This window comes from Guillardia theta, assembly GCF_000315625.1.
Source record: "Guillardia theta CCMP2712 unplaced genomic scaffold GUITHscaffold_82, whole genome shotgun sequence".
Classification (NCBI taxonomy): domain Eukaryota; class Cryptophyceae; order Pyrenomonadales; family Geminigeraceae; genus Guillardia; species Guillardia theta.
Window position 1 is genome coordinate 326,290 of NW_005434592.1, and position 23,836 is coordinate 350,125.

Sequence of the window (23,836 nt, forward strand, 5' to 3'; positions counted from 1 at the left end):
GGAGGGGTACGAACGGAGGGTTTAAAGGGGGGTGGAGGGGTGGGGTAAAGTTCCAAAATGGAGAGTTGAAAGTTTGAAAGTTGATTTTGATTGGAAAATGATTGCAAAAGTATACGGTTACGACCGTTTCAGATACGTGTAACGGTACGAAACGGGGAGTTTTGATTGGAAAATGATTATTGTTTCAAAAAGTTGATTGGAAAATGATTACTGCAAACTTTCGTTGATTGGAAAATGATTACTCCAAAAATTTGTTGATTGGAAATTGATGATTGCCCTGTCAGCTACGGAACATCGGAACGGTTATTAAGGCTGTAAGCGGCCAGTGGTACCCTGAGCCTCGGAGTCGGATTCGAACTTCGGAATTCCGAACTCGGAAGTTCAATTACCGTTGGGAGTCTACGGGAGACCGTTTCAGAGTCACGGCGGCCCGACGGTCCATGATCTGATCGTATACTAGCGGTGACAGAGAGGGTGAGTCATATCAGTATGATCCACAGGGTCCGGCCGGACCGGGTGATCGGACCGAAACAAACTTTGCGAGTTGGCGCGGAGGGCCCGATCGAGTCCGATGATCGGACCCGGCGGCCGCGGCGGCCGGGCGGCGCCGGGCCCGGGGCCCCGGGCGGCCCCGGCCCGCGGCCGCGCCATCATGCCACTAAGCACAGTGAACGCCTGGATCCCGGAGTCCAGCCTGATTCAAGCCGGACTCGGGAGGCCGCCTCCGCCGGGCCGCACTGGCGCGCGGCCGTTCTCGGGGCCTCCGTCGGCGACCGACCGAGTAATCGGCCCGGCCCAGTGGCAGTACGGTATGCCAGGCTTTTAGTCAAAGTTAAGTTAAAAACAAAGGATTAAATTTTAAAAATCAATATTATGCTCTGGTCTGCCAGTGACTGTGGCTGAAACATCGGGAAAAGTGCCAATGCGAAACAGTAGCTGTGTGGGCATGGGAGGCTTGAGCGGGAAGATGGGAGCGTTGGGTATGGAGGAGAATGAAGAAGAGGAGAAGAGTAGTGGCAATAAGAAGTATCAGAACAACGTGGGCAAGGCGGAGGAGGAGGGGGTGGGAAGGGGGGGGGGGGGCACGATGAACATGATCGGAATCGTCACACTAGTACAACTTGGAGGCAACCTGATGCCGAAGCTGAGAGGCGACACGGGATTTCATCGAGTCCCTTCGAAGGAATGTCCTGTGCCATCGTGAGCGTTGGGGGGAGCGTGAGATGGGAGGAGGGAACTCATGGCCCTAGAATCTTTCGTGGAAGGCGACAGCTTTATCTGATAGCAGATCATGAAGGCGCCAAGTTGAGATCAGGGGGAATCGGTACGGATCGCAATCACTTATGGCAGCTGGAGAATGTTCGAGAGGAGGAGAACGTCTTGTGGTTTGGTCTGAGATCGATGAACAACGGGAAGGTGTTGTCCAGCACAGAAGACGGGGTGAAGTCACTGCCTTGACTGCTCGATGGAAAGGACGCAGAGCTGACACAGGAGCAGGAGATCAAGATGGTGGATCAGCTCGATGAGGATTGTATCTGGAGAGTGAGGAGCGTTTGTTTCTTGTTGGTTGGTTATGAACCTCTTCTCCCTCCTCTCCCTCTGTAGATTCCCGTCGAAGCAGCTCGCTTGCTTGTCGGCCTTCCGTGCAAGGTTCCCTTGGCTCGGGGTGTGGAGAGGTCTGATAGTCTGCAGGTGAAGTCCTCCTGCGACAGTAAGACCCCGTCCTTCCTTCCCTTTCTCACCTCATGCAGGATACTTGTCGGTAGCCCCTTCTATGGGTAACGAGGAAGGGTCGAGCCAACAGCATGAGAGGATTGTGCGGACGACAGCAGATCGAAGAAAGAAGGCAGGAGAGTTCTGCTTCCATGGGCTGGGAAGAAGAGCAGAAGCTGTGTGGGGATGGAGCTCGGTCAAGAAAGAGTGAGCTCGGCTGTTCTGATCCTTGCAGTAGCGGGTATGAATGTTCACTGCAGACACACATCGCACCCCAGTCTTGAGGCTCTTGATGGGAGGAGATGGATCCTGCTGATTCGCCATGGTCTCTCTGTTGCAAACACACAGAAAGATGTAAGGGGAGCGGGAAGAGACAGAGGGGGACGGAGACAGAAAAGAGTAGGGAGGGAGGCAGGAGGGGGGGCAGGCAGGCAGGCATGCAGGCAGGCAGAAAATTCTGTTCAGATGCAGGATAAGGGTGGGAGGGATGTGCGGGATGAGTCAAGGTGCAGCAGGAGGTGGGAGAGAAGGAGCAGAGTAAGCGGAGAAGATGGCGGGGACGAGGAGGTCTGCTGGCTCATCTGGCTGACTCCGCGACTCTCCAGGTATTCTTCGGCAGTTGTGATGAGCGGTGCGTTGAGCTGCAGAGACAGGAAGAGGAGAGATGACGAGGGGGGGGAGGAAGGGGGGGGAGACACGTTCATAATCCGATTCTACCTCGCCAGCTTCATCGATGCAGGGCTGAGCCCCGTCGGCCGACGTCAGGTACTCGCACAAGCCACGTCCCTTGCTCTTTCCCCTACCTCTTGCCTTGTCCCTTTCCTTGTGTGTCCTTCAAAACTCTGATCCACATTCTCTATTTCCTCCCTCTCCCCTCTCTGCCCCTCCCACAACCATACCTCACGTCTCTTCTCGATTCCTTCTCTCTTTCTATCACGCTCTCATTTGCTGCCCTTCCTCTCTATCGCTCGGATTGCTGTCCCTCTCCTTCCTTTCCCTCTCGCACCAGCTATGGCGAGCTTACCGCCACGAACTCGCGCGTGCAGGCAGAAGCTCTATCCCCCGTGCTCGAGGCCTTCAAGCCTGACCTCATCCTCTCGTCTCCGATGCGGAGGGCGATTCAGACTTGCATGCTCGCCTTGGAGGGATCCCCGTCCTCTCCTCCGATCGTGCTGCACCCGGTGATATCTCCTGCGAGACTTCTCATTCCCCTTCCGTTCCTTCCAATTCTTCTCTCCATCCACCGTTCATCTTCTCCCTCCCTCCTCCCTCCTCCCTCCTCCCTCCTCCCTCCTCCCTCCTCCCTCCTCCCTCCTCCCTCCTCCCTCCTCCCTCCTTATCAATGTTTCATCAGACAGCAATGGAATGTGCGGGAGAAGGTCACGAGAATGAAGGCCGGGTCGTCGAGCAAGTCAGTGATCTGTTATGACTCCCCCTGCTCCTCCTGATCTCCCTCCAGCCCGTTGCTCCGCCTCCCTCAACTTGATCTTCAACTCTCACTCTCTTCATCTCAACAGATCTCGCAAGACGTGGAGTTTCAGTGCTTCGCACATTGGAGGAAGGTGAACCTGCAGGAGATGCCGGATGGCGCATGGTGACTCTAATGATGGGCGCGGGAAGAAGGGGAGAGTAAGTCCTGGGCAGGTGGGAGGAGGAGAGAGAAAGGATCAAGCAAGCTGGAGGAAGGAAAGCTCAGGTATGGTCTACGAGGTGGAGGGAGATGAAGGTGATGAAGGCAGCAGGCAAGGAGTCTGGTCTCCTGGTTGAAGCATCGCTCAGAGCGGAAGGTTTCATCCTCCTCCCCTACTGCACCATCTCCAGAATCGAATCAAATCCAGTCAGCTCCTCCCCGTCTCCCTAATCTCGTCCCTTCCTCTCCTCTGGTGTCTGCTGTCCTGTTGAGAGCTGATAATCTACAGATTGCCGTATTCACACACTGGGGGCTGGTACTGAACCTTCTCCTCTGCCTCACTCTTTTCCTTCCCGTCTCCCTCCCCTTCTTGCGCTCGTGACTTGAAGGTTGTTCCCCTGCCATCTTACGTACGAGCAGGTCGAGGCCTTCAGCGGAAGAAGCGCCAGCAACGGAGGACCGATGATCGACTTCCTCTTCGCTCCTGTTGACCCCGCTCTCCCTCCCCGCAAGTGGGATTGGTTTCATGCTCGCAAGAGGGACTGACAGCAGGGAGAGAGGGACGTCCGAAGTAGCAAGAGTTCATATCAAAGAGGAGCTCGGAGATCTGCCTGAATTCTATCCTGCCTGTTAAGCATCTGCTGCTGATTACGGTGCATTTCCATCTCGATGTACCTGGAAGCAAGTGTTCAGTTCTCCCCCCAGCAGCCTCATCGGCCCCTCTGCATCCTCGTAGCTTCACTGGTCCTGTTGACCTTTCCTCCTCCTCCTCCTCCTCCTCCTCCTCCTCCTCCCCTCAGACATATCGTAACCTCCCCTTCTCTCCCTCCTCACTTACCTCTGACACTCTTCCATACTCCGCGTTCCTACCTCCTAGCACACGAATCAACACGCTCGGGCAACACAAGAAGCTCGCATGCGCTACCCTCGCTATCAGCTCCACGTGCTGTGTGCCATGAGTGTGAAGGGCACGGAAGAGAGTCTCCCGCTCCTGCGCGCTCCATGGCCTGACGCTCCCTCCTGCCATACCAGCACCGGGCTGAAGCATCTGCTCCCGAGGTCGGTTGGGACTGGCAGAGGACGTGAGACGAGCAGGTGACGGTTGATTGAGAGTCACCTCAACCCCCTCGCGTCCCCAGCTCCTTCCTCCGCTGTGAACTTGCGCGCTGCCGGCATGAACTGGCTCCCACCTGCTGGGGTTGATCGTCAGTAAGGAAGGAGGAGAGAGAAAACCTGCGTATTCGTTCTCGATCTCTCAGACTTTCCCTATCCATCCACAACTCTTCGTCCTCCTTTCCCTCCCTTTTCTTCTCTTTCTATCTGGCCCTCTCGCTCTCCAACTTTCCATTGCCTTCCTGTAGTGTAGAGCTCGTGTCAAACAAACCTGAAGAAGCGTCGGGAAAGCTATCCTGCCCTTGGTTCACCCTGGCATGCATCGCAACATTGCTGGTGTTGTTCACCACCTGATCCCCGATCGTTCCCAACATGAACTGAAGGCAATCAAAGTCTCATTCATTGAAAGCAACCAAACTGAAGCTCACGAGATTCTTGTGAAGCTTCTGCAAGTAAGCTGCGCAGTGCTGTTGCCTCCCTTGCATTTGGTTCTCGACGATCTGGACGATGCGATGGTCATTCGTGAAGAATTCTTCCGCATCTCGATGTCCATCTTACAGGCCTCAGCCTCCTCTCCTCCCCCACCCTCCACCCAACTTTACTGATGTCGCTCCGTGTCTTCTTGCCCCTTCCCCCCAACCCATCCCCACCACCTGCTCCTTCCTCTCTCCTCCCCTCTCCTCCTTTCATCTCCTCCTCCCCTCTCCTCCTCTCATCTCCTCCTCCCCTCTCCTCCTCTCATCTCCTCCTCCCCTCTCCTCCTTTCATCTCTTCCTCTCATCTCTTCCTCTCTCCTTCCCTCTCCCTCTCTCCTCCTCTCCCCTCCTCTCGTCTCACCGCGAGGATCAGCTGCTGGTTCTCGTCCAGAATCTTTTGCACGCTGCTTCTGCTCATTCCCTCCATCTTCCCGCCAATATGAACCACCCCACCCTACCTGTATTTCAGATCGCCCTAGTATTTTTGGGGACCCACCCTGGTGTTGAAATACAGTCCTTTTACACTAGAAACTACCGGTCATTTCATACAGCTCAGGACATCACCCCCCACCCCCCGGTTTCCACGACCAGCCCTAATAAATCTGATCACCCACCCTATTTGTCTAATTGACACCACCCCACCATTTTCCTTTTGGGAGACCCTACCTTAGAGAGAATATTTTTCCAAGGAGGGTTTCCCACAACTACTAAGCCTGAAAACAAACTTGAATAGAGCCGGTTTATTTGATATCAAATTTTATGGTAGGGGTACATCATGGATACCCTCACCGGAAATTTCTGGGCCGTCAGTTACCGCCATGGAGTGAACCTCCGTTCTAGCGAGCAAGGGAAGCTAAGTCAGGACGAGGACGAGGACGAGGACGAGGACGAGGACGAGGACGAGGACGAGGACGAGGACGAGGACGAGGACGAGGACGAGGACGACCTGGTGAAGGGAGACATGTTGTGGTGAAGAGACTGTGATTCCTGTCATGGAGATGCAACAGTAAGCATTCCTCGACGTAATAAGCAAACAATGCGAAGCTGATGGGAACCCGTCGAGGTCTAAGGAAGCGAACAGAAAGAGGTCAATTGAACAATAAGACGGCATGCTGAGCTGTCAAAGTAATTGAGCGTGAAATTCAGCCAGTGCAAGACTTTGAGAAAGACGTGAAAGCATGTTTCATGACGACGGTAGAAATATGGTGGGCAGGTTGAGTCGGAATGATCGAAGTATGCAAAACGAGAACTTGAGTCTAGCCCAGCAGCTCAAGCAGCAGATGCAGAGCGATAGAGACAGGAAGAAGAGGATGAAGGAGGAGGATCAATCAGGTACCAACCACAGCAAGGGTGCAGTAAATGAGAATGGGACAGCTGACAGTGTTGCCAGGGCATCAAGGTTTGCTGTTGCCTTCCATGCAAGGAAGAAACAACCAGCAGGACTCCCTCAGGTCTTATTGGTCTTTGACTTGATCTGACAGGTGCTGACTCCTTCTCCCTGCAGTTCGTTCCTTCAGGACCATCATGCAGAGCGACGAGAAGTGTTGTATCCTCCAGTGCCCGGGAGAAGACTGATGATGGAGGGGAGGTTGGAGCAGCAGGGTGTCAATCTTTCCGCCTGGGAGCAGGTGCGACCCTCGTTTCTTCCTCCCATGGATCCGTGGAGGAGGGAGGAGCCGCGAGCCGTCCCCGCTGTTGATCCCAAGAGAGCCTACGCTGAGGAGCTGAGAATGCAGATGGAGGAGAATCGACAGCGAAAGCAGGCAGAGAAGCAGCAGGAGAGAGAAAGGAGAGGCTGGCAACCCATGGATGCTCCTCCTCAGCCCCTTCCCTATGCCTTCCCTACCGCCAGGGCTCCTCCCAAGGACTTCTTGTCCCCTTTCCGTCTGAACTGGAGGGAGGAGGAGAAAAACTTTCTCCGCGCTCCTGCTCCCCTCGGGGTGAAGTACCTGAGCAAGGACCCGCCAGTCAAGTTCGAGGAGAGGAGGAGACCTCAGCAGGAGCTGCAGCAGGACGTGAGAGCGTCCAACGCCCAGCCCAGCAGGGGGATGGACAAGGCAGCATACGCAGCGGAGCTGCAAGCGCAGATAGAAGAGAAGAAGGAGAGGGAGAGCAGGAGGAAGCAGGAAGAGAGAGAGCATGACGAGCGGATAGACAGGTCGATCGAAGGATACGACCCGTGGGGCCGGGCAGGAGCAGGGGCTCCGCACAGGGACGAGGAGGGGAATGTCATCGCAGACCTCCGAGCTCGCGGCTTACCTGCCATCAGCGGAGAGAAAAGTCTGGCGGCCTACGATAAATTCTATGGAGTTGAGAACGGGAGGGCAGGAGCAGGAGCAGGATGGGAAGGAGGGAAGCAGGCAGAGGATCGGAGATGGTCTAGCGCCGTGGATGGGGGAGGGATGTCGGATGAAGAGAAGGAGAGGGAAGAGCGAAACCTGAAGCAGCAGATGCTGAGGAGGGATCTTGAGGAGCAGATTGAGGAGAAGAAAAGGCAGAGAGAGAGGGAGAGGCTGCAGGAAAGAGAGCTGCAGATGAAGGAGGAGGCAAGGTAAGCCTTTCCCCTTCTGGCCCTAACCACCCCATTCCAGTCCCCACATATCCACCATCTCCATTTCTCCTCCTCCTCCTCCTATGTCTGACACTTTCACTATTGATTTACCAACACCAACACTACTCTACCCCGTTCTCCCCTCGCTGATCTTCATCGGTCGCTTCCTTGCTGCTCATTTGTCTCCTCCTGTCCTCTCAAGCTTCTTATCATCTTCCTGCAGACTGCGCAGAGCAGGAGTTCGCGTCCCTTCCTCGCTCGCCATCGGAGAAGGAGATGACAGGCTGCCGGCCATCGAAGAAGAGCTCGGAGGAGCGATCCTCAAGACCGAAGACCAACTCTCCGGGAACCAGGAGGAGGAGGACGAGAGGGGGAAGGGGGAGGAGGAGGAGGACGGCCTGCTCAAGGACTTCAGACTGTACAAGAAGACAAGCCTCTCGGACATCCGCAAACTTGACACTGACGAGAAGTATGCCAAGTTGCAACAGGAGCTGAGGGTGAGAACATCGGCACTCGATGATCTTGTTGCTCATTCATGGCAGGACATCATAAAGGTACAAGAGTCTATCCGAGGGGAACTCGCTCGGCAGGTACTCCTCCTTCCTTCTCCTCCTCCCTCTCTTCTCCCTCCCTCCCTGCTCCCTCCCTCCCTTCTCCTCCTCTCTCCCTTTTCTTCTTCTCTCCCTTCTCCTCTCCCCTCCTACCTTCCTCTCCTTCTCTTCCTCCCCTCTCCTCCTCTTGTTGGCGTCCTTCTCATTTGTTGCTATGAGAAGAATGTTGAGATCTCAAGGATGAGCTCACAATCAACAGTGAATGTCATTTCGAGCAAACAGGCAAAGGTAAGGCAACCATGTAAAGGAGCGAAGAACTGACAATGACGCAGGTGTTGATGGAAGATTACTACAACAATATCCTGGTAGTGAGAAATAGAAGAGAGGGGTGAATGATTGGAGACGAGGGGGGGGGGCAAGAGGATATTGTGAGTGAGGAGGAGGTGTAGCCATGAATGCTGATCCTTGCTTCTACAGCAGAATGACGACTGGAGAAATCAGAAGCCAAAGTTCGAACCTCAACAAGAGGTAGCATGTGATTCACATTCATTCTTTATCTTCCTCCTGTGCCTTCTATACTCTCTTGCGCTTCTTAATCTCTTGCCATTTCTTACACCCTGCATACCTTTCACTCCTGTCCTGTCCTCTCTTCTTTTTTCTCATTCGTTTCTCTCCTCCTCTTCGATCTTGATTTCTATTGGTTTCATCCTGTGATTGAATTGTATCCTACTCTCATTCTCTCTTGCTTAATTACCTCCTTTCAGCCGTCTTCTCGCCCCGTGAATGCATCGACCAATCAGATCCCAGCCATCATCCGATCCGGTACATTCACATCGTTCATTGTATCCTCATCTTTGCCTTTTGGTTGCTCCTCCTCCTCCTCCTCCTCCTCCTCCTCCTCCTCCTCCTCCTCCTCCTCCTTTCCTTCCATCCACTTTTGCCCTATCAGCTCTCACACCCGTCCTCCTCTTCTTCCTCCTCTTCCTCGTCCTCGTCCTTCCCTCTCCGTCTCCCTCCTTTCCTCCTGCTACCTCTCATCGCTGGCAACAGAAGCGAAGCTGCTTTACCCCAATGACCCCAACTACACGGGGCTTGGCATGCAGGAGTCGCTCATGAGAGGAGGAGGGGAGGAGGAAGGGAAGTTGGATCTCGATCGTCTCATCCTCAAGAACAAGATGCGACTGGCAGAACTGAGGAGGAGCATGAATGGGGTGAGAGGCTTTCAGCATGACATGATTTGATTTTCCTCCCTGCTCTCCTCTTCCTCCTCCACAACCACCAACACTGCCACTGCCTCCTCCCTTTACCATCAACATCATCACCACCACCACCTTCACCTCCTCCTCCTCCTCGTACCCTTCACTTTCGTACCCTGTGCCTCTACTCGGTTTCCCCTCCTTCTGGATCCTTCGAGCTCTGCTCTTGCCGTGAGCAATTTTCACTAGTTCTGATGTCAATGTTCAGGCTTCGTGACTCGCAGGGTCCTCATATTGAATGATCATGTTAACTGTAAATCATGGACATGTAATGAAATGATGAAACATAACGCTTGCTGATGCAAACCGACAACTTTTGGTTGCACATCGACTCTGTCTTCCTCTATCCCGGTCTTCTTGTGCAGACATCTCGTGAGTGTCTTGATGCTCATATCGTTATCTAGTCAAGATTACCGTTACTGTCCCTCGTTTTTATCACATGTCAAGTCTAATGTTGCACTGCCTCCCTTATCTCTTCATGTCTAGTTTTGTACTTCAATACCTCACTGACCTCCACGTCTCTTGTGAAAGCTTCAATCCTTTCTTTGGATTTGCATGTCTAGTCTTATATTGCACTATCTTACATTTGCATGTTCAATCTTGTTTCTAACGGTTCTATTCGCTTGCATCACGTTGTCGTGATATCGTTTTGTACACGTTTGCATCAAGTTGTTGTAATATCTTTCTGTACATGTTTGAAGAACTTCTTGGGGTCCTACAAGTTCACGCATGTCATTGATCAGCCTGTGAGCATGAGTAGGAGACTCACCATTGAGCTGTAAGCTTCTGTCTGTGCGTTAGGATTTGAGGACAGCGACAAGTCCACGCGCTCGGTTTGGCTCCTTCTGCGGAAGACGAATCTCTTCCCTCCTGCGACCTCACGGTTAAGAGCGTCACGAGCTGGCCGTCTCCTGAGCTTGTTCTTGGAAAGCTGCTAGAGGTCAGAGGTCAACATGAAGCCTGAAGCTCAAACGCACCTGCTCCTGCTCTCCTCGATCAACGTCGTCTACTATCAGCCGCGGCGTCGTGCTCTTGAAGTTGAAGAGATCCGCCCGCGACCGATCGCTGTCTACGCTTCTCTGACCTGCACAAGATCTCGGATCTGACGTGTATGGTCGCCGTCTTGCCGGTGTGAAGCTTGGCATCGGACAGAAGAAGGAGGACAGGTAAGGGTCAGACGGGAGGTCCCAGCCGTGCGGGCTGATTCCTATGTGAGAGCCCAGAGAATAAGCAGCGCGGGAGTGAAGGAAGACAGGAAGAGCGACAGGAGGACGAGTGCGAGGCCTTGGCTTCGAGTTAACACTGAGAGGCTTCAGCAAGTTCTTCAAGGAATCAGGTCGAGTGGGACCGGGCAGCCTGGAGGAAGCATCAACGAGCGAGCACAGCAGAGGTCCGGGTCAAGCATCATAATGTACCGTACTTGGATGTGCTAGCACTCATGTTCGATCGGCGGCAGCATGTCCTGTCGTGCCGCCCATTCCGCTCGACCGTGATGGTCTTGCTGCTGTGTCGTCAAGCCTCTGCCCAACGGACCTTCTCTACCACACGTTACTAAAGCCTAGGCCGGGTTGTCGGCGTGCCGCTCACAACCGGGCCGCGACTCCGAATTGAGTGACTGCCAGTGCGGCCCCCCGCCGCGGCCCGGGCCGGCCCGGCCAGAGCCGCGCCCGGGCCGCCGGGCGCCGCGCACCGGGCTGCCACCGGGCTGCGGCACTGATGGTCCTGGCCCACTGGCCCGCCGCCAAGGAGGCCCAGGCTCGCTTGAACCGGGCTCGGATTCGGGTAATTTAATTCATCATAGCAGTATCAAGACTCTTAAAATTGAAATGTCATACAACAAGTATAATGTACACTGAGGCGTCAGTTCTAAACTGTTACAACAGAAGAAGCTGAACTCAAACTTGATCGAGCATCTTCGTCAGTTCCCTTGCACTCGGTCGTTCGCTGGACACAGGGCTCCAACACCGGTCTACGATCCTTGCAAGCTCCTGGTGTTCTTGCTGCATCTTCTCCAGAGAAGGTCGTAATCCTTGCCTGATAAGATGACGTCATGGAAGAGAAGAAGAGGAGGTTGTTTCTTACCTTGCAGTTAGTTCAGCCAACAGTCGGGGCTCGATAGCGATGTGCGGGGGCTCACCATGATACATGTACCACATGACCATTCCAGCCGAGAACACATCCGCTGATGACGAATACGCAGCCGTATAACCGTCTTGCCCATCACTGAAGACCTCGGGCGCCATGTACCGCCAGGCTCCAGTATTGCCGCTCATTCGCTGCGAACCCTCTCCCGTCACCTGCGCTCCTTGCCTGACAAAAAGTGTGATCAGTCGGGGCTGTCCGCGCGTTTCAAGCAAAGGATCAAAGCTTACCAGGAGTAACGACCAACTTGGTTATCGATCACCTTGCACAGACCAAAGTCTGTAAGCTTGAGGAGGCTGCGGTCAGAGGAGATGAGGATGTTGTCGGGCTTCACGTCGCGATGGATAATGCTCGGTTTCCCATCGTGAAGGAACGCTAAGCCACAAGACAGCTGCTTCGACCATGAGACGACCAGGTCGATCGAGGGGCTGCTCGATCAAAGTCAGACTGTAACATCGCACTGGCTTGCAGCTGTTTCCTCACCGTTTCCCAGAACATTCCTCGTTATACAGCTGCTCCAATGTGCAGCCATCCACGAGCTCGTACACAATCTGTATGCTCGACCCTTCGAACGAGGCCCCAAGGAAGCTGACAATGTTGGGATGCTTTTGGAGGCTGGATGCAACTATCACCTCCTGCAAGTCAAGGTAAGCAGAGGGCAGCACATTACGGCCAAGGTCCCACTTGCATCATGTCTTTCATGGCATGGGAGGCCGAGCACCGTCTTGAAAGTACTTTAATCGCGACATCTGATCCGGATTCTTTCAGCCTGGCCCGGTAGACTGTGGCACATGAGCCTCTTCCAATCTCTTCAGCTCCTCTGAGGTCGATGTGTGAGCTGGGCATGTACCATTGCTCGGTCAGTGCCAAGATATGAATCACAGGCAGATCTCTCGGTCCCTGGTCGTTATGTGGAGGCTCTAGATCGAAAGATTGATCCGAAGAGTCTTCCATTGATTGCGCAATGTCATGGAAATCATCTTCATCGAAAGGGATTCCTATTGCTGTGTTGGTTTTATCAAGATCGAAACAGCTGTCTTCGAAACTGCGAACAGGAACAACTTTCTTGTCTTTTCTGTTTCGGGAGCTCTCCCTCCAACGAGGAAGCATCAAGCAACTTCTTGCCATCCGTTAAACTTGTATCCCTCGCGACAATCTCCCAATGGTGAGAGGTGAGTTGTTGAGATTTCAGGAGAATTGCGGATTCGAAGAAATCAACGTCAACAAAAGATGATAGAGAGAAGCCAAACAAGGGAATGAGCGAATGTGTTGCGGGAAAGATACAAGGTGAGGGGTAACGAGAAGTGCAACTCGGACGAGGAAAGATACAAACGCGAGGAAGAGATGCGTTCAAGAGGCTTGCTGTCAGATACAAACAAGGGATCGAAACGATGCGAAGCGTGAAACAATACGAGAAAGGGGTAGGTACGTAATTTGTATTTGTGTTGTGAGTGGGCGGTGGGGTACTGTACCATATCTTTATCAGGAAGAAGGAGGGGTAGTAAACTGTAACTGAAGTCAAAAGCCTGCAAGAGGGGGTAGGGTTACTACATATGGGTTGTAAATTGACCGATGTCAGCTTTTCCAGCGTAGACCCCCGGATGTCCACCCTCCACCCCCTCCACCCTCACTACACCTATTAATCACCCCATGTTTCCTCTATAAGTTGGAGTGCAACAAGGGGTTCAACCAGGAAGTACCCCTCCCGATGACCGGCACCACCTTACGGCCTGCCGGACATGTGTAGCCTGTAATGCCGCCATGAACTGGTAACCCCTCGTGACTATCCCCATCCCCGCTCAACCCCCTCCACCTAGCTACTGGCTCACCTCAAACCGACTCTTTTGGCCTACGATGCTCCTGCCAGCCGTAACTGCGGGATGGTCTTTGACTACCTACCCTAGGCTGCGTACGAGAACAATAGATCTGATCACCCCTCCCCTGTGCACCCCATTGTAAAGTAATACACACCCTTTCGCGTTAGGGCCGCACGGGTCCTGAAGGCTACAACATCACGACTATTCAATCATAAGGCGTATCTTCTTTACGGAGGCTTGCGACCCCAAACACACGGCGGCCGCTACCGTACTACGGCGGCGCCGCCCGGCCGTACTAGGGTTGCCACGGTGACACTGTGAATGGCCCGGGACCCCGTCAGACCGTCGGTCACGCGGTGCCAGTGAGGTCACGGTCAGCTGGTCAGGGCTACTGGACGAGTCCCGGAAGTCACTGGGGCCGGGCCAGCCGGGCCCGGGCCCCCGGGCCCGCGGCGGCCCGCGGCCGCCTCAGCTACGGTTTCCAGTGACTGAACTCGGAACAGTTACCGTGAATCACTGATCAGTGAATGGCTGGCAAGCCTCTGACGGTACGGTACGGTCTCCTGAGTTCAGTGGGCTCGGCAAGCCTCCGCCTCGAGTCGGAGTCTGCCGGCCGCTGACTCTGTGAGCCTCCGACTCGGCGGCCGCGCCTCGGCCGGAGTACCGGCGGTACGAGGTCACGCCCCGGAGTCTGTCCGATCAAGTCCGACTGAGTCACCGGGTGCCCGCCGCAGGGCCGCGGGCCCGCGGGGCCCGGGGCCGGGGGGCCGGGCGGGCCGCCCCCCGCGGGCCCGCGGCCGTGATACTGTACTCGGTACTCAGTCCGAGTCATGACACTGTCACAGCTGCGGGGGCCTCCGTGGCCCGGGGCTCGCCTGCTGGACCGTCCGACACTGGCGAGTCTGGCAGGGGCCTCCAATCACCCGGGGCGGGCCGCCTCGACGGTATAGTAGGGGTTGGCCAGATGCATAGACAACAGCGTCTCTTCAGCCATGGCTCGGTGGTTGGGAGCGGCGGCTGTGGCGGCGCTGGTGATTGTGATGGCATGCGAGAGGATCAGCGAGCATGGCATGAAACCTGGTGAGCTAGAGCAATCAAGACAAGACCTGGATGCCGAAGCACGAGCTATCGACGACAGATGGTCAACGCCAGACCCTTGGGCAATCGATTCCGACGAGCACACTTTGGCTTTCGGAAGAGAGCCGGCCGGACTGTCTGAGTTCTTCGAAGAGAACCCTCAGCGCTTTGCGCATGGTGAGGCCGGAGACTTCGAGTGGCCATACGTGTGGGAGGGGAAGGATGCCAGGGGCATGCGATCGGGGTATGATTGGCAAGGTGCGAGCACAGCAGTGAAGGTCAGAGGGTTGGACATGCCACCATCCCATGATGTCTTTGGCGAGCTTGGCCCTTTTCCCGCAATATCCACACGTGATGAGATGTATCCCGGTTCCAAGGTGCACGATGAAGTGGTCCCCCGTTGGTCCTTGCCCATGGCTCGAAGGCCCAGGTGAAGGTTGAGGAATTTTCAACTCCTGTCTTGTGACTCGTGACATGTGCAGAGCTGCTCTTTCACAGCTGAGGCTTCAGTCTCTTTCTCCGTCCTCGTACACTGACTTCACGATGTCGGGGGATGGCGTCAGGTGCGTTTGCGACTCGGCAGCTGCAGGAGACGAGGAGATGGAGGTTAGATCGAGCGACCTGACCTTAAAGCTGCTGAGAGGCCTGGCAGGGTCTCGACCCCAACGTAAGGCCTGCGTGCACCTGCACTGGGGGGAGAAGAACTTCCTTCAGCGGCACTGAGGAAGGAGGACCGCTGGATACAGGCGCTGAGGGTGCATGGCCGCAGGGCCTACCCGACAACGGAGGAGTGGCGTACATTGACGGAGGGTCGACAAGAGCCTACAAGTCCATCTCTGCTCAATCTCTTGCTGCTCTGCCGTCTCAGATGGAGCACAAGTGGATAACGCTGGTGAAGCTCGCTGAAGACGCGTTGAGCGAGGGCGGAAACAGCAGCGCCGTGCCTTCCGAAGCCTCCGAACCAGCAGAGGCGAAAGAGGATGACGGGCAGTCCGCCGTTGAGGGTTCTGAAGGAAATGAGAATGCCGATGCACAAGATTCTGTGGAAGATGAGACCAAGGAGGAGGGAGGAGAAGAGGTAAGAGAAGGTGAGGGTAAAGAGCTCGAGGAGCCTTCGGCTGCCAATGCAACAGCTGGCGACGAAGCGCAACATTCATCCAGTGCTGCCGAAGTAGAGGCGAAGCCTACCTGGTGGAAGCTGCATCACAACCCAAGTGCTTCACCTCTTGATCGGTTGGCGACCTTGAAGACCCTCTCGTGCTTATCCTGCTGCAGAAACCTCGTCGAGCGCTTCCGCAGAGTCTTCAGGATCTTTCTGAGCGAGTCCGCGTACTGCGATGAGCTGGGCGAGCGGGTAAAGATTGCCCGCAGTTCGTATTGGCCTCATGCTGTTCCAGTGTCGCGGGCGCTTGTGCGGGTGCAAACGGCGAGCAGGACGTCACATGTGCTACGGGTTGACGACAGCACGAGACCTCTGCCCGCTCTCCAAGACCCACGTGAGCGCCGACTTCAAGCGTCGCCTCCAGCTGAAGGCCTGCAGGTGTGCGAGGCGGAGGCTGTCAAGAAAGCCTACGGTCTGTGCAAGGACGTGGAGAAGTTGCCAGGCGTCAACGTGGATGAGGTGAGAGGCTGCTGGGGGGGTTGCGAAGAGGAGCTGAGGTGCTGCAGGCTCCCTTCTGGACGGAGGTGCAGGGCGAGCAGCCCCCCGCGACAACTTTCTTTGTGGCTCCACAGGGAGTTTACGATTAAAAGATGAAAGCTAGAGCATGGAACGAGAGCTGAACGAGGCTGCTGACCTGTCAGTCGCCCTCCCTCCCTTCCTCTTGCTCCTGTTGGCTGTCAGTCGGCGTCTTGGTCAAACTCTCGAGCTGTAGCGTGTCAGCTTCCACTCTCGCGACTTGACTTGTGAAGTAGCTGACAAGCTGCTGGTGCCGCCGATGACTCGCGATGTTGTCGAGGATCTTGGCCTCGAGCTCGTGATGCAGCATCGCGTTCTCGTTCTTGAGCGCCGCAACCTCGCGGAGGGCGGCTCTGCGATCCTCGTCGCACTTGTTGAGGATGAGGCGGCTCTGCGCCATTGATTGCGTCATGTCTTGGGTGATGGACTGCAACTTCGACCGCACTGACTTCACCTCCTCCTCTCGGTCTTCCAACTCACTCGCGTGCTGGACTCGTTGAGCCTCCAGCTGCTGTTGGGCCTCAAGCATCGTCTGCACCAGGCGCTCTATCTGACCATCTTTGGAGGTCAGCAGGTCCTGGACGAGCACCTGAAGCTTCGCCACGTCCTTCAACTTCACATCCATCCTCTCCATGTCCTCGGCCAACTTCATCAGCCTCTGAGCCACTTTGAGTTCGTTGGCTTCTTGTCGTCGGCTCTCTGAGCTCGAGTCGGCAGCCAACGACGTGAGCTCTTCTATCTCCCGCACAATCGCCTGCATCTGCTGAAAGATCCGTCGCCTCTCACTCTCCTGCGCGTTCCTCCCGCAGAGCTGCTCATGCTGCAGCCGCCGGCTCGTTTCTCGCAGCTCCTGGCAGGTGCTTGACAGCTCGTTGATCTCCTCGCGCGCTGCATGAAGCTTTCTCTGGATCCAGTGGAAGGCTTGCCGAGCCTCGTGGGCGCTGCTTGAGTTGCTGCTCTCACAGTAGATGAGGTTCTGCTTGAGATCCGAGACTTGAAGCTCCTTGCTCTTCACCTCTTCCAGCAAGAGTTTCGCGCGCTCCTTCTCTCCTTGCATTTCTTGTTCCAGAAGAAGCATACGCTCGTTTGCCTGTTGGAATCCTTCTTTCAACTCGTTACAGATCAGGCTCATCGCTTCGATGTTGTTCTTCATGTGCTTCATCTCCGTCGACATGTTCTTTGCCTTGATCTCACCGGAAGACTTCATGATATAAGACTTTGCTTCCATGGCTAAGATGTCTCGTTCCTGCATACACCAAACAGTGAGCGGCCATCTCAACACATGAGCGAGTACCTTTGAGGAGTACAAGTCTTTCAGCTTCATGTGATCTTCCTTGACCTGGCTGAGCTCGGACTTGGAGGCGTTGAGTTTCTTCCGCAGATCTCTTGCTGTTGTTTTCCAATTCATACCTTCCTTCTTGAGCTGGTCCAACCGACTGCTGGCTTCCGAGTTCTCTCTCTTTGATTTGTTCAAGCTTTCGTTCAACTTTGAGACTTTGTCTTCTAGGAATGTTTTCATCTTTCTGAGCGCCAGCAGCTCTGTTTGAAACAATATATCAGGCGCCCACCTACACAGCAACAAACGTTTCACCAGCGATCTCCTCGTGATTCTTCTGGTAATGTTTGATGACTCGAGTCACGAGGGCCTCATCTCGGGAAGAGCTGCTCTTCTCAGCTGCTGTGCTCGTCCTCGCGTCTGTCACTTCTCCCTCGCATCTTCGACCTGCCTTGTCCTCCGCGACGAGTTGCCGCCTGGCAGGTTCCGAGTCGTGCTGGAGCGGGAAATGTTCAAACTTATAGCCCACGACGGTGCCGTTGATGTCCGGTATCGAACAACCCAGCAGGCTGTTAGACTTGTCAGAGTCATCGTCTGAACTTCTGAAATTGTCTGCACCCAGGTTTCGTTCATTTCTGAGATGTGAGAGGTCGGCAAGCACTTGCTCGACATCTCGTTCGATCTTCATGGTCAGTTCTTCACAGACCCGGATGCTTGAGGACCAGCTACCATCCCCTTGCGACGACTCTCGCTCATGGGACTCGTTGCATTCAGTGTTTGAGTCTGAAGATGGAATCGTAGACATGTCGGCGTGATCTCGGTAGTTGTATGGTTTCGGTGACTTCCATGAGTTTGTCTCCGTGATCTGTCGTGCAAACCCCAGCTGCAAGTTTGATTGAAATCTTGACAGGATGCTGAACTTCTGCGGCGAACCCTCGGCTGCTCCAGCTCCGAAAGCTCCAGCTCCAGCTCCAGCTTCAGCTGGTTGTATCGGAGCCGTCCAGGAGCTCTGGGAGCGGTGAAGCTTCTCCATGACGGGGATGGAGTACTCGTGCGGCAGGCTGGAGCATCGGAGGAACTGCGAGTTGATGTAGGTGTGCCGAGGAGACACGAAGCTGTCGGGGCTCCGGCCGGGCGATCCGGTGGAGAGCTTCTGTATGCTCTCGAGAATGGCATTGACGAGGTCATGATCCAGCACACACAACCCCTCCTTGTCGTGAGTGACGAGAGTCTTCTCCTGGAGCGACTCGAAGATGGCAGACCTCGTCTTCATCTCCTCGATCGAGATCCTCATCAGCTTCGCCGTCAGTCGCTCGTCCGAGCTTCCCTTGCAGTACTCGATCTTGACGCAGGTACCAGGCCTGTCGCAGCCTACCAGCATGTCTCGCACGTTGCTCTCCGTCACCTCCACGTCATCGATCGCTACCACCGCATCTCCCACACACATCCCGCTGAAGAACGCCGGTCCTCCGAACTCAACGAGCTCGATGGTTGTGCCGTCCAGCTGGATACCAACCTACACATGTCGCCCTCAGTCTCCCCGTCGTCCTCTCTTCATCACTCACCGTAGAGTTTGTCGTGTCTCCCGTCCCGTTGTTGTGCGCTGTACGGGTGCATAGCGACAGCATGGATGCGTTGGTTCACGTACTCGAGCAGGGTAGGAGCTGCTCGTTCACCTCAGCAGCACGTCGCTCGCGTCAGTCTTCCTTGTTCGCCTCCCTCCCTCCCTCTCTTTGTCACCATTGCGACGGACCCGGGCCGGACCGACAGAAACAATTTTACTCAAAGCTCTTCTCAGACCTTCCAAGTCTCCTGTGGTGCCGCAAAGGACAAACAAGGCCGGCGGTACAAGAAGCGAGAGAGCTCGCAGTCAACTTATCAACTGATTCAAAGTGATTCATATGTATCTTGAAGGTAAAATGAGAGCTCGCAGTCAACTTATCAACTGATTCAAAGTGATTCATATGTATCTTGAAGGTAAAATGAGAGCTCGCAGTCAACTTATCAACTGATTCAAAGTGATTGATATGTATCTTGAAGGTAAACTGAGAGCTCGCAGTCAACTTATCAACTGATTCAAAGTGATTCATATGTATCTTGAAGGAGCTCGCAGTCAACTTATTCATATTTATCTTGAATGAAAACACAACTGAGGTCGACAAAAACGCGACACGCGACCTACATGAATGAATTTCTTGTCGCGTTGAGACAGGAGCGGAAAAGTGTTTGAGGTGGAGCAGAGGCAGCGACAGTGGATGAGACATGGGCCAACAGCAGAGAGAGACTGCAACCTACACGTGCGCTTTCATCCTCAGGCGGTCAGACCTTCACCGGCTGGATGGCTCGGGGCTCGCGAGCTATCCATACTCATCACTCGCGCAGAAACAGGAAGCGTTGGCAAGCACCTTACGCTCCAACACGATAGCCTCGTCGCCTGCCTGCACGGACGCCTTGCCGTGTCCTGATAAAAAGCAATCGAGGATGAGCAAGAGATTTTCGCCTCCTCCTCCTCCTCCTCCTCCTCCTCCTCCTCCTGCAGCATCACCAGGCTCAACTTGCCCTTGCTCTTCTTCAGGCCCATCAGCGTACATGATTTCCAGCAGACTCTACACAAACGATCACTCTATGGTTGGATCAAGGATGGCATGCCTTGCAGAAAGTAAGAACTCCCTCAGGCACTGAGAGCCGCCAGGCATGTCAGCAACTTTCAAGTCTCGTCTCAACGGCTCTCACCGTCGGGATTCTCTTCTGTCGATTGGCAAAGAAGCTCAACTGACCGCAACTTGCCGTAATAAAAATCTCTTTCCTTCTCGAGCTCTTGGACTGTGTGCTACCAACACGTTTTAGCTCCTCCCCACCAACTCCCTCCCTCAGCTGGATACCTGCAGGACCTCTATCTCGTTTCTGTACTGCTGTACCTGCTCCACTGCATGATTCAACTGCCGCGCACCAACATGGGAGACCTGGTGGTGGGAGAGCGCAGGCTCAGGGGTCCTGGTGCCCGGCGTGATGGTGGCAGGGGTGCACTGCAGGCTCAAGTGAGGGGAGGAGAAGCTCGAGGAGGGGGAGGACTCACGCTGTTCCTGGGACCAGGAGAGAGGAAAGGTGATTCCACGGACGAAGCTCGTGAGGCGGCTCCGACGTGGGAAGTGCCGTAGTGAGGCTTGCTGGGAGTCGAAGATTTCTTCGGGGTTCTAGTGGGAGACAAGCTGTGAACCGACGACTCACACGCCCTCCTGTACCGAGAGACCAGCGACGGCCCGGACGTCGCAACCTTCAGCCCCGCGTTCTGCCGCAAGTTCAATGTGGCACACAAGGGCAAAGGGAGCCCGTGCCGTACCTTCCTCCTTGCAACCGCGTCGTACTCGCAACCCCGCGAGTGCTCGTCGTAGAATCCCTTGCAGGTTTCAGAAGCACTTAGGGCCCAGAGAGATTGACCTTGAGCCACTGAAGAAACTCCAAGTTGTCGATCGGCCTGCCCTGAACGAGAGGTCAAGGACGGCAGATCGAGGCACCTGACCATGCGAACCTTCATCATCCTCTCGACATCCATCGGCTTCGAGATCCCCTTGACCATGAAGAATTGTTGCATGATCTTGCAGCAAACCTCAGAACCTAGAGATCATCTGACAGGCCTACCTTGTAGTTCTTGATCGATTCGTGCTGTCGGCATACAAGAGTCAGGGGGCGAGATCTCGCACGACAAGGAGTGGGCTCCAGCATACCTCAGCTTTCGCATGATATGATATCCTTTGCAGAGGGAATTCCTCCTGCCAACAGCCAAGAAAGTCAACAAGATTGGCAGTCGAAAGATGTGTGACTACCGGGTAGAGCGCGTCAAGGACCTGGCAATAAGCTGCTCCACTGAAACACTGGTCAAACTTGGATCGCCCCCATGACTCCACGTACTTGGCACATTGCTCGACTTTGGAGTAGTCTAACGACAGCAGGCCGTTGAGCCAGGTCAACAACTCTCCCTGCCAGGATAGCATCACAGGACGGGCCCGAGGCCAGAATCTTTCAGCAAGTCAGACCTTGGGTATGTATGTCTTCTGCTGCAGTTGCCCCCTTATGGCTTGCTGCATCACGCCAGCCTGAACAACCGAGAGGAGCAGCAGGAGTAGGGCAGTCGCCCAGTACCCTCGCATGAGCATGCTTGCTCGACTGGTGAGTTTTTACTGAATCCCTTCCCCACTTACAAGTTCAACTCCACCAGCTTTGTCCTCAGCTGCTCTTGATCGTCGTCATCTTATGGGCCCCTTAACTTCTCGTCCTCCTCCTTCGCTCCTCTCTCCTCCTTCCGCCCTCTCGCTTCGCCCCATCGCAACGACCGAACTGCATGGGTTATCGTGTATCCTCTTCCCCGCGCTGACCAATCCGAGCCAGTGGCCGCCATGCACAAACTGGTCGGGGGCCTCGTGCTGCTGGCGGCACTGGAGACGTCGAGCGGCTTCCTGTCGCCATACAGCTTCAAGTCGGTCGACAGCATGAGGATCGAGAGGAGAGACGTGACCAGGCGCCTTCCTTCGCCTGCCATCTCCTGCTCTCCCTCACGCCGCGAACCTTCAGGTCTTCGCTTGGGCATGGCGGCAGAGGTTGAGAGCGCGAGGATCACACAAAGCAGCTTCCCGTTCGATGGCAAGCAGGTCTTCTACGTCAAGGTCGAGCCGCCTGAGAGCCTTCGCAAGCCTGACTTCCCGCCCATCATCTTCCTGCATGGCCTCGGGTCACACAGCGTTCACTTTAGCAAGAACATGAAGGAGGTCAGCATGCAGACAGGCGCGTGCGTGTACGGGTTAGACTTCCTCGGGTTGGGGAGATCTTCGAAGCCGGTGCTCATTCTTGCTTGTCTGGAACCATCTGATATTGTGACGCAGGGGAATACTCGATATGGACAGGACACCTGGGCCTGGCAAGTGAGTTGCTTGGTAGAAGAGGTAAGAAGTCTCTTCTTCTTGCTCTCTGCTTCTTCTTCTTGCTCTCTTCTTACCTCAGTCGTCCTGCTCTCCAGGTTCTCAATGCAGAGAAAGTCTTCATCGTTGGCCACTCCGCTGGAGGATACGTGGGCATGTGCTATGCTGCCGACCAACCAGCCAAGGTAGCAGGATTGTGCGTGGTCGGATGTGCAGGTAAACTTCTTCCTCCCTCCTCCCTCCTCCCTCGACTTTTCCTCTCCTCTTCTTGTGCCTCCGCCATTCCGAGACTCCCTCTGCCTGCCATTCCTTCCCGATTCCCACTTCACTAGTTCCGCATTCACTTCCCTCCCTCTTGTCCGGTGCTCCCTGCTGCTCTCCTTTCTGTGAGCGCGCCATACATGCAGGACAGTACGGAGTAATCGGGCCAAGCCGATTCTACATCCCCTTCCTCAGGATTGGGTTCATCTCCAAGGTAAAAGTCTCTTCCTACCTCCCGTTCAACTTACTGGCGAGCAGCTCGTGGGTGGATGGATAGTCGAACAGATCAGAGATCCTGAGTATGAGAGGGAGGAGGGAGGAGAGGAGGGGAATGGGGATGGAGGGGGAGGGGCGGAGGGGGAGAGAGAGGGTCCCATGTGATCTTGCTGGTCAGGCTGCTGAAGAAGCAGCTCGAAAGGATGTACGTCAACAAGGATGCGGTGAGTTTATCCTGCTCATTGTGCCTTTATCTTATCCCCTGCATCTGCTTTTACCTCTCTTTCTTTTCCTCCTCCTCCTCCTCGTCCTCGTTTTCCTCCTCGTCCTCCTCGTCCTCCTTTTCTTCCTCCTTTTTTTTCCCCTTCTCCTTTCCCTCCTCCTTGTCCTTTTTCTTTTCTTCCTCGTCCTTCTCCACTACCACCACCTCCACTTCAACCACTATCTGCGTGCTGACAATCTCTCGGTACAGATCAACAAGAACCTGGTGGATGGATTGAGTTGCATCTGGAAAGACGAAGACACCTTCACCCGTGGAAAGGAGGTAAGAAGGAGGCGAAACGAGGCGCGAAGATAAGGTCGGGAGGAAGGTAGAGAGAAGTTCAGTGGGGCACGCAGTGAAGTAGGTCGGAGACGGACACGAGAAGCGGTTTGAAGGGGATAGAGGAACACGTGCAGGAGCAGGAGCACATGCAAGAGCAGGAGCAGGAGCAGGAGCAGGAGCAGGAGCAGGAGCACTGCAGGAGCGGCAGGAGCAGGAGCGCTGCAGGAGCAGCAGGAGCAGGAGCACTGGTGAAGTCATGGTCTCTTCTTTCTGACAGAATTCCTGGAAGATCTTCACCAACATCGTCAAGGGCGAACCAGGGAGGAAGTGGGGTCAGCTGGCAAGTTTCTCCTCGCTCATCCTCCTCATCCTCCTCTCCCTTTCACCTTCCCAGCTGCCTGCCGATCTTCTGATGCCCCACGCTCCTTCCCTCCCCTCCTCCACTTCATCTCCTCTCCTCCCCTCCCCTTCCTCGCTCTTCCAGTTTCCTATCTTCCTCTCTCTCTCTCCACCACCCCCCCCCATAGGGTCAGTCACGGTCCGGGCAAGAATTCTTACCGTTTCGGGTTTATTCATGAATTGTGATTATTCGAGTGGGACTATTAAAAAGGAATGCAAATAT

The 23,836-nt window shown here is 54.9% G+C and overlaps 8 protein-coding genes across 8 annotated transcripts; 4 read left to right on the forward strand and 4 right to left on the reverse strand.

Moving 5' to 3' along the window:
• Positions 1-652: 652 nt before the first annotated feature.
• Positions 653-1,924, forward strand: GUITHDRAFT_144096 (hypothetical protein; the record flags this gene model as incomplete). Its single annotated transcript, XM_005825632.1, has 6 exons — positions 653-809; positions 891-1,200; positions 1,266-1,416; positions 1,474-1,542; positions 1,606-1,711; positions 1,752-1,924. The coding sequence occupies 6 exons, from the start codon at positions 653-655 to the stop codon at positions 1,922-1,924; spliced, it is 966 nt and encodes a 321-aa protein (XP_005825689.1).
• A 1,984-nt stretch (positions 1,925-3,908) lies between these two features.
• GUITHDRAFT_154663 (hypothetical protein) lies at positions 3,909-5,365 on the reverse strand. The gene is made up of 7 exons (XM_005825633.1): positions 5,294-5,365; positions 4,885-4,956; positions 4,728-4,833; positions 4,461-4,536; positions 4,269-4,413; positions 4,182-4,216; positions 3,909-4,018 (listed from the first exon to the last, which is right to left on the reverse strand). The coding sequence occupies exons 1-7, from the start codon at positions 5,357-5,359 to the stop codon at positions 3,931-3,933; spliced, it is 588 nt and encodes a 195-aa protein (XP_005825690.1). The 5' UTR covers positions 5,360-5,365; the 3' UTR covers positions 3,909-3,930.
• Positions 5,366-7,355: 1,990 nt separating this feature from the next.
• Positions 7,356-9,578, forward strand: GUITHDRAFT_154664 (hypothetical protein). The gene is made up of 9 exons (XM_005825634.1): positions 7,356-7,483; positions 7,707-7,980; positions 8,026-8,073; positions 8,257-8,322; positions 8,367-8,399; positions 8,512-8,562; positions 8,799-8,856; positions 9,085-9,245; positions 9,499-9,578. Exons 1-9 carry the CDS (start codon positions 7,383-7,385, stop codon positions 9,505-9,507), a joined length of 801 nt encoding a protein of 266 aa, XP_005825691.1. The 5' UTR covers positions 7,356-7,382; the 3' UTR covers positions 9,508-9,578.
• Positions 9,579-9,954: 376 nt separating this feature from the next.
• On the reverse strand, positions 9,955-12,386 carry GUITHDRAFT_115259 (hypothetical protein; the record flags this gene model as incomplete). The annotated part of the gene is made up of 8 exons (XM_005825635.1): positions 9,955-10,005; positions 10,060-10,221; positions 10,268-10,646; positions 11,256-11,324; positions 11,373-11,600; positions 11,663-11,860; positions 11,916-12,067; positions 12,168-12,386. The coding sequence occupies 8 exons, from the start codon at positions 12,384-12,386 to the stop codon at positions 9,955-9,957; spliced, it is 1,458 nt and encodes a 485-aa protein (XP_005825692.1).
• Positions 12,387-14,241: 1,855 nt separating this feature from the next.
• Positions 14,242-15,784, forward strand: GUITHDRAFT_165169 (hypothetical protein; the record flags this gene model as incomplete). Its single annotated transcript, XM_005825636.1, has 5 exons — positions 14,242-14,604; positions 14,704-14,756; positions 14,809-14,932; positions 14,979-15,680; positions 15,761-15,784. 5 exons carry the CDS (start codon positions 14,242-14,244, stop codon positions 15,782-15,784), a joined length of 1,266 nt encoding a protein of 421 aa, XP_005825693.1.
• Positions 15,785-16,125: 341 nt separating this feature from the next.
• GUITHDRAFT_144101 (hypothetical protein) lies at positions 16,126-18,908 on the reverse strand (the record flags this gene model as incomplete). Its single annotated transcript, XM_005825637.1, has 5 exons — positions 16,126-17,250; positions 17,299-17,393; positions 17,415-17,543; positions 17,596-18,796; positions 18,846-18,908. The coding sequence occupies 5 exons, from the start codon at positions 18,906-18,908 to the stop codon at positions 16,126-16,128; spliced, it is 2,613 nt and encodes an 870-aa protein (XP_005825694.1).
• A 729-nt stretch (positions 18,909-19,637) lies between these two features.
• Positions 19,638-21,365, reverse strand: GUITHDRAFT_115262 (hypothetical protein; the record flags this gene model as incomplete). Its single annotated transcript, XM_005825638.1, has 13 exons — positions 19,638-19,741; positions 20,014-20,110; positions 20,163-20,198; positions 20,244-20,306; positions 20,357-20,474; positions 20,523-20,569; positions 20,621-20,677; positions 20,719-20,760; positions 20,810-20,875; positions 20,920-20,943; positions 21,006-21,050; positions 21,105-21,257; positions 21,315-21,365. The coding sequence occupies 13 exons, from the start codon at positions 21,363-21,365 to the stop codon at positions 19,638-19,640; spliced, it is 903 nt and encodes a 300-aa protein (XP_005825695.1).
• A 309-nt stretch (positions 21,366-21,674) lies between these two features.
• On the forward strand, positions 21,675-23,247 carry GUITHDRAFT_115263 (hypothetical protein; the record flags this gene model as incomplete). Its single annotated transcript, XM_005825639.1, has 7 exons — positions 21,675-22,112; positions 22,158-22,217; positions 22,292-22,409; positions 22,601-22,668; positions 22,713-22,753; positions 22,849-22,894; positions 23,143-23,247. 7 exons carry the CDS (start codon positions 21,675-21,677, stop codon positions 23,245-23,247), a joined length of 876 nt encoding a protein of 291 aa, XP_005825696.1.
• Between the last annotated feature and the right edge of the window lie 589 nt (positions 23,248-23,836).